The sequence below is a fragment of the Alosa sapidissima genome, chromosome 9 (assembly GCF_018492685.1).
Source record: "Alosa sapidissima isolate fAloSap1 chromosome 9, fAloSap1.pri, whole genome shotgun sequence".
Classification (NCBI taxonomy): Eukaryota; Metazoa; Chordata; class Actinopteri; order Clupeiformes; family Clupeidae; genus Alosa; species Alosa sapidissima.
The window spans coordinates 10,529,715-10,538,443 of NC_055965.1; the positions used below are offsets into that span (position 1 = coordinate 10,529,715).

Below are 8,729 nucleotides of genomic sequence, written 5' to 3' on the forward strand. Positions count from 1 at the left end.
ATGGGACTCATAGCTGTCCTATTGCGTGCAGAGGGAATTTGAAAGACAACCGATTATCCCGCCCCTCGGACTGCATTTTAATGTGGGTCTGGCTCGTCAGGCTAATTGGTTCAGCCTCTTTTCAACACGACTTAACTTTGGCTTGACTGTGCTGAGAGTTTGTTGGCTGATATTGAGATATTTGAAAAAGAAAGAAATCGCCGACAAAGACACTAAAGACATGATGAGACGAGAATTTGTTTTTTTTTCACGAAAAACAGATAATGATAAGCAGACTAGGAATCAGAGGCAGATTCTTATTGAGTCGATAGCTTTATTTTGCATGACCTTGATCAGAACAGTAACATTTTCAGAATGTATTAACAACCTAGGTCGTACAGCCGGCTCTGGTGCTATGAAACATTGCCGTTGCTATGCAACCTTGACTCGGGGAGTCACGGCGTCCGAAGCGTGCGTTAGCTTAGTGCTTTTTACTGATATATTTCTACTTTGACGGCACCGACAATCAAAAAATCCAGTGGAAACTAGATGGCAAGAATCATTGACCAAAAATTCCGAAAAAAATAAAAATAATAATAAAAAAAAAAACTTTGACAATCCCTATATGACCGCTATGCTAGCGGCATTCATAATAACCATTCATTCATGTCTTAATCAAACATTACCTCATTATCAGGGTCAATAAGTGGGAAGAGTCCATGTTTATATGATATTAGGCTTTGGCATAAGTTCGTATATTCTTTCAAAAGTGATGCGAGTGTGCAGGACTTCTTCCCATATCTGTCTCATTCATTCCTCCATCCTCCTATCAGTCCTTTCTCGTTTTCTTCACAAAAATAATTAGAAGGAGGGGGTTAGGGCAGGAGGAAAGAAGGAAGGGAGGATTGGCAAAAAGACAAATGATCTGCGCCCTACTGAATTCCTCATTTCAAGCACATGATGACCACCTCGAAGTTGGAGAAGTTAGAAACGGACCTTCCAAGGAGCACATGCAGCACAACAAAGTTAAAAATGATATTGCAGAAATTGAAAGTTTCTGTTCCGGCTGGGCTCCATTTTGAGTGCGTCGACGGAGAGTAGCTTAAACGCTTTGTAAGTAGACAAATAAATAATAATTTCAAATGTGTGGTCCTGATAGTGTGCTAATTAAAACAGACGGTTTCTCACAAGTGTATGTAAATGAAGCCCGCGTAACTTACTTTGAATTTATGGTAGCTTTCACATCCTACCAGAGGGGTAAGACAGAATTAAGACATCCAAGATAAGTGATACAATGGTTTGACATAGCGTTGTCTGGTCATATTAGCTAAACTCGTTTCACTAACGCCAATCCAAGATGAGGAGCAACTATGTCAAGCCAGATTCGCGTTCTCATTTCTGCCCCAAAGAACTCACGGTTGGAATAAAAAAGACACGGGAAATAGCGTCATTCACACAAAGTGAACAACTGCTTTTGATATAGACTATCAATGAAGTAAAGTTGTTCTTTTTGAAATGGGAAATCAAGGCTATTTCTGTAAAACAGCAGGAGTAGGCGTGGTAGACCAGTTGAATGCAAATGTACGTATGCACCCACGTGTGAGTGCTTCCTTGTCTCGGCACGCAACGTCAATAAGAAAGCGCTTGCCACAAAGATGCACAAATGATAAACCTTTATATCATAGTTGAAAACAGCTTCGCAAACAATCAGTACCTACTGTAGGCCTGCTAATAATTATAAGGCTATCACAATTATAAATAATAACCATATGGTAGTAGGCAGACAATCTGTTTTGTTTTGCGAGCAAATACATTTAACAAATAGTATATTTAAATTGAATAAACTTCTTAAAAATGAGCACGGAGGTCTGATTGGAATGCCAGCTAGCTGATCCAATAAGACAAAATAATTATTACAAGAATTAACTTAGCTTGGCTGTTAGGCTAGGTGCAGAGAATAAATCCCCATGGAAATTTATGTGCCATTTTTTTAGGCTAAATTTATCCAGGAGAACCAAAAAAATCCCATCTTAATCCCTTATCTAGGTTTTGTGAAATACCCCCCTGTTCTCCCACCATTTTGCGCAGATGGACTTGATTATATTATAGTCATAATATTGCCTATCATATTAGATGGTCTTTGATTTGTTGATTTTCTTTGTTAATTGTTAATTAAGGATTTGGGACATCGTATTCTTAGACACAAACTTAACGTCACAGACCAAAAAGTTTAACTCTGCAGTCTGCACCATGTTTTTTTTTTGATCCAAACGAACTATATTGGTGTTGATATTTATCAGGGTGCGTCTAGATTCCTAGGCTAATCCATGGCTACACTGGGCATGCAACTGTGTTCTGTTCCCAGAGCATGCTTTCTCTGTCTATGATCTGCAAGGTTAGGGCCTCCTCGACGAGGAGACTGCTGGTCCGCGGATAATTTGCGGCACACTTGAATGGTATCATGGAACCGCGGACAAAAGAAAAATAAACTAAACATTTTCCAGATTAGGAAATATTTGTTAATTTAGTAGAATTAGGGGATAGTGGTATGAGCCCAAGGTTTTCGTTTTTTTGTTGTTGTGTCCTGTTAACAGGCAACAGTGAATAGATTGTTCTGATGGTTCTCCTCTGCTTGTAGGCTACTACATCTTTCCATAATATGGAAGATCCTTTCTCAGGCACATGTGTCTCTGAGGATCAAGGTGCTAAATATGAAGCTTTAAGGTGAGAATGTTTGTGTGGTTATGTCATTAAGAAGTTTGAAAGTAATACCCCAGTCAGAGATAAAGAATTTGCTGAATTTTGATTGGACTGTCTTAATCGAATGATTTATATGAGGCAACAGATGGGAGACCGCCTAGCACAACAATAGACAGGCACATCTACCCATTCATAATAACACTGTGTGTGTGTGCGCGTGTGTGTGTGCGTGCGCACACTGCAGCCCTAAGCAGCAGAAGCGGGCACCCTCACCTGTACCCAGCGGTGTTTCTATGAAGAGTGATTGGTCAAAGAATGATCCAATCAACTTCGGACAGGGAACCTTTCACGATGAAGAGAGGTGAGAAGCATTTCTGCAATTAACAGTACTTATCTAGAATGTGGGCTCCATGTTGGGAGTTCTGGATATAGTTGCAAGATGACGTAACTGATAAAGCAGGAGAGGAATTAAATGAAAGACACAAGCATTTAGATAGATAGATACAGTAGCTACTGTAATTAATTGTTAAAATATGATTGTTGTCAAACCTAGTCTCAAATGGCCATTGACCTATATAGAGAGTGGTGAAATATGTACTAATTGAATAATATTTCTATCCTGATTGTGTGTGTGTGTGTGTTTGTGTGTATGTGTGTGTGTGTGCGTGTGTGTGTGTGTGCGTGCTGCAGCTCCATGCAACACAGGCGGGCACCCTCACCGGTACCCAGCGGTGTTTCTATGAAGAGTGATTGGTCAAAGAATGATCCAATTAGCTTTGGACAGGGAACCTTTCACGATGAAGAGAGGTGAGAAGATTTTGAGAGTGATGGAAACAGTTGTCAGTAATTCTGCTACATTCTCATCATGAGATGTGAAATGAAATGTGGTAACATAGGACCTAATTTTCACTGAAAAAAAATCTTAAAAATGTGGGAACATAGGGCTGTGGGCTCATAGGGCTGACTACTGTTTGATAACCTCCAGGAACCCACATTAGGCTGTTTGCTAGCCAGCAAACACATAATATAGCAAAACATTCAGAAATAATGATGATGTTCTTGGACTATTGTTCACAGGTTGCAAGCAGACCAGCAGTCCACGAGGACAGACAGTACAGCACAACAAACTTTGGGTCAAAGGTCAGTGTGAGGCAATTCATTACTCATGAGATGTCTTACAGTTTGCCATTTCTAAAGCATTAGGTGTCTGAATCAGGTATCAGGTGACTGAATTCAATCAAATGTTTTAAATTAATCTAAATAACTTTCAAAAACAAAATATTTAATGTGACTTTCCACTTTTGCAATTATTTGTAGGCTCACACTGGAGGAGCAAAGAGTCCAGTTTGCCCATAAAAAATATCTGGAAGTCAAATGTCGGTGTCTGATTGAGGGAATCTCACAGCAGAGAACCCCCAGGGTCCTCAATGAGATCTATACTGAGCTCTACATCACAAAAGGGGGAACAGGGGAGGTCAATGATGAACATGAAGTCAGATGGATTGAGAGAAAATCCTGGAAAGATGCACCACAAGGCAAACCAATCAAATGCAATGATATCTTCAAACACTCTGATGAGCGAAGCAAACAAATAAGGACAGTGTTGACAAAGGGAGTGGCTGGCATTGGAAAAACCGTTTCCGTCCAAAAGTTTATTCTCGACTGGGCTGAAGGAAAAGCTAATGAAGATATTCATTTCATATTCCCGATTCCATTTCGGGTGTTGAACTTGATGTCCCAGAGAAATCTCAGTCTGATGGATCTAATTCATCAGCTTTTCACTGAGACAAGACACTTGACTGCAACAACTCTACTTGGCAATGATGATCACAAAGTCCTGTTCATTTTTGACGGTCTGGATGAGTATCGTCTCTCTCTAGATTTCCAGAACAACAAGATCTGTCACGATGTGACGGAGCCAACGTCGGTGGATGTGCTACTGACAAACTTGATCAAGGGGAATCTGCTTCCCTCAGCTCTTCTCTGGGCCACTTCCCGGCCAGCAGCCAGCAGTCAAATCCCCTCAGAATGCATCGACCAACTGACGGAAGTCCGAGGTTTCACTGGCCCTCAGAGGGAGGAGTACTTCAGGAAGAGAATCAGTGACGAGAACCTGGCCCACAGAACAATCACTCACCTGAGGTCATCCAGAAGCCTCTACATTATGTGCCACATTCCAGTCCTGTGTTGTCTCACAGCCACTGTTCTGGAAAGAATGTTGAGTAACGTAGAGAATGGAGAGGCCCCCAGGACTTTGACACAAATATACACACGGTTCCTGAGCATTCAGATAGACATCAAAAAAGAGAAATACACAGAGAAAGACAAGGATGATGACATGATTTTCAAACTCGGGAAACTGGCTTTTGAGCAGTTGGAGAAGGGCAATCTCATCTTCTATGAGGCAGACCTAAAGGAGTGTGGCATTGATGTTACAGAGGCATCAGTGTATTCAGGACTGTGCACTCAGATCTTCAGAGAAGAATTGAGCCTGCATTACGGAAAGGTGTTCTGCTTTGTGCATCTGAGCATTCAGGAGTACCTTGCCGCTTTGTATGTGCTTCTCTGCTTCGGCAGAAACATACCTGCCAAACTCCAGCCTTCCCAGCTTTTAGCACTCTTCCAAGCTCCAACTCTTTTCGACCTGCACAAGGCTACTGTGGATCTGGCTATGCAGAATGAGAATGGTCATCTGGACCTTTTCCTCCGTTTCCTGTTGGGCCTCTCACTGGATTCCAATCGGGCTCTTTTACAAAACTTTCTTCCAGAGACATGGGGTCAGTATCACAAGTCGGATCAAACCGTCCAGTACATCAAACAGCAGATCAGGAAGAATCCATCTGCACTGCTAGAGAACTCTAAGTACTCCAGGAGTTCTTCGGTACGAATGATCAATCTCTTCTACTCTCTGAATGAGCTGAATCATCACGCTGTGGTGGAGTTCATTGACAAGGCCTCAGGGTCAGGAACAGTCACTGTAGTGATGCTTTTATCGGGGGAATGGAACACAAGGAAGTTTGTCTTTAAGGTGTCAGAAGAGGAGCTGGATGATTTTGACCTGCAGAAGTACATAAAGTCACCAGAGAAAGATTTGACGGAATTTCTGAGTCCGGACGAGGTGCTTCAGAGGCTGCCTCCATTGGTCACAGCATCAATGTCAGCGGAGTAAGTATATAACTTTAAGATCTCTCGGTCGACTAGAGAAAGATTGCCCTGTGTATCTGTGTTGTGTGAATATAGTATGATGATATTGAAATGCCGTTATTTCCTCAGCCTCGTTAACTCCAAGCTCTCAGAGAAAAGCTGTGCATCTCTGGCATCAGCTTTAAGATCGGAATCTTCAGACCTCAAAGAACTAAAGCTGAATGGCAATGAGCTGAAGGACTCAGGACTGAAAGTTCTGTGTTCTGCACTTAGTCATCAGAACTGCAAACTGGTGAAACTAGAGTGAGTATCTCACATTGTGTGTGTGTGTGTGTGTGTATGTGTGTGTGACAGAGTAATGAGGCTTGAGTACTCAAATTGATCACGTTTCTCTCAGGCTTATTGGCTGTAAGTTATCCGAGAGAAGCTGTTCTTATATGGCCTCAGCCCTCACCTCCAGTTCCTCAAGTCTGAGGGAGCTGAACCTGAGTGGCAATGACCTGCTGGATTCAGGAGTGAAACATCTATGCACAGCCCTCTGTAATCCAAACTGCAAACTGGAGACGCTATGGTAAGTATTCCCAGATGGTGGTATGTGCATGCGTGTATGTGTTTCTGTGCCTGTGTGTGTGGTTGTGTAAGTGAGCAAGTGTTTACTAAAATCTAGGAATTGAATTTGTATAACCGAAGGTGCCATTATTTTCCTCAGGCTTTTTAACTCAAAGCTCACACAGGACAGCTGTGCCTGCTTGGCCTCAGCCCTCAGCTCAAACTCCTCAAGCCTCACTGTGCTGAACCTGCGGTATAATAAACTGAGGGCATCAGATGTTGAGCTGCTATCTGCTCTGGAGAAGAACCCAAACTGTAAATTGAAGACACTACGGTGAGCAATTATTATTATGTCATCTAGTTCTGAGTAATTATTCTGTATATATCTTCTAGTTCTGCACAACTTCCATCTTGATGCATCTGTTTGCTGCCTTCAATAGATTTGTTGTCAAGTTTTAATTTGCGAATATAATTTTCATATTTTGATCACTAGAACAAAAAGATCCTTATTTGCAGAAATATTGGCACACCAGCCAACCTCTCAGAAAAGAGTCATTTTTGTCACTAGGTTATAAGATGAGATGGAATCACTGTTGACTCTGATGAAGGTGATTGGCAAGCCAGACAATTTGGACTCAAGATACATTTTGACATTTTGAAAAACTGGCTTCTCTTTTTCCTACACGATCAGAGTTGCTACTCACTTCAGATGGTGAACCTGTGGAAAGTCTTATTTGATTCGCCACTAAACTAGATTGAAGTTGTTTGTATGTTAATCTTTAATAATGTCTTCAACATTGAAGAATAAATCCTCAGCATCAAATTTTATAGCCACACATTTGTTGGTTACACTTTACTTGAAGGTATCTAAATAAGAGTGACATGACACTGTCATGAATGTGTCATAAACAGTATAAACAAGTCATATGATTATGACATAATGCTTCTGTCACATGTCATTTGTTTTTTGTCATGACAAGTTAGGGTTAATAGCCTGACGAGCCAGACCCACATTAAAATGTAGGGTCTGGAAACTCACCGTTCGCAGTGCTCAGTCCAAGGGGCGGGATAATCAGTTGTCTTTCAAATTTCCTCTGCATGCAATAGGACAGCGGCAGCGCTATGAGTCCCATGTGTTTCCCACCAGCAGAGCTAGTTGGCTAGTTCAAACGTTTGCCAACTTAATAAAAGCTTAACTCGTGTCACACTGTTTGCTAGCAGCAACATCCATCTTATTTGTTTTCAAGTAGCAGGGAATTCAAGCCAAACCATTGCAACTCTGCCATCAATCATTATGTTAAGCCCACCTAACCACTCTATACACGATTTCATTGGCCTGATTAAGTTTCGATTTCTGGAGGTCACAAGCCAACGGAGAGTTGCTAGACTAGCCCTGGCAGCAAATATAATTTGCTTCCGCTAGGGGCGCGTCTAGATTTCTAGGCTATAGGGTTAATGTTAGAGTTATGACATGTAACTCTTACACAGAAATCTTAAGTAAAGTGTTACCCATTTGTCTCCTTTTGTAGTGTTACTTAAATGCCATGTGCTTTTCTTTTTTTGACAGATGGAAGTATTGATCACCAACTCTTCAACATTTCCTGGCATGATTCAGTAGCCTGTATACCAGACTTTCTGACTTCGCAGAGAGTCTGGCCTAGATCCATAGGCAAACGTTTATTTCCGAGTGGGAGGGCACAGTTTGAAGTTTCTCTGCATCACACCCTTAACAAGCAAGCTTGCTGGATCTTATCAGCAAACAAGTTCCATCTGTGTAACTTTTGCCAAAATGCATCCTATGGTGTTTTTTTTAATTTACCCAAGTCAAACGTTTAAAAGCATTAGTAGCCTACGTCTGAAGCGCCACTTTTAAGCTTGTGCGTTGTTGTTTTCGGGTGAAATAGCCTTTTGAATTGGACACTACTATTTTGATACATGATTGCGTCAAATACGTAGACAGGCGGAGCCAGGCTAATGATTCAATTCATGAGAAATGGAACACTACCTCTTTCTTTCAAAATTAAAAAATCTTAGGTCAATGCTTATGTTCCCATAGAATCATCCCAAAGAAGCTAAATTCCAATAGTTTCCAATCAATCCAGAACTCTGCTGCAAAGCTCATCGCACCTTACTACCTTACTAATCTCCTGGAAAACTACACCCCTGCCGGCTTAATGCGATCCTTCTCAACAGGTCTTCTCAGAATACCTGATATGAACGTCAACACGAAGAGAAAGAGCATTCTGTTACAATGCCGCTGTTACAATTTTCAGTTTACAAGTTTTTACTATTTCTATTTCTATGTTGTGGGTGGGCCAGCGGTGGCTCAGGAGGTAGAGGAGTCGTCCAGCAACCAA

At 41.4% G+C, this 8,729-nt stretch overlaps 1 protein-coding gene across 3 annotated transcripts; it reads left to right on the top strand.

The window, feature by feature from the left end:
* The first annotated feature begins 660 nt into the window (after positions 1-660).
* LOC121719777 (NACHT, LRR and PYD domains-containing protein 3-like) lies at positions 661-8,138 on the top strand. Of its 3 annotated transcripts, XM_042105542.1 has the most exons (10): positions 661-1,092; positions 2,618-2,703; positions 2,924-3,040; positions 3,370-3,486; positions 3,757-3,819; positions 3,997-5,844; positions 5,953-6,126; positions 6,221-6,394; positions 6,533-6,706; positions 7,940-8,138. In XM_042105542.1, exons 2-10 carry the CDS (start codon positions 2,639-2,641, stop codon positions 7,950-7,952), a joined length of 2,745 nt encoding a protein of 914 aa, XP_041961476.1. In that variant the 5' UTR covers positions 661-1,092; positions 2,618-2,638; the 3' UTR covers positions 7,953-8,138. The 3 variants fall into 3 exon arrangements, with proteins under 3 accessions (XP_041961476.1, XP_041961478.1, XP_041961477.1); XM_042105544.1 differs by lacking the exon at positions 3,370-3,486; XM_042105543.1 differs by lacking the exon at positions 2,924-3,040 and having other exon boundaries at positions 662-1,092.
* The last annotated feature ends 591 nt before the right edge of the window (positions 8,139-8,729 follow it).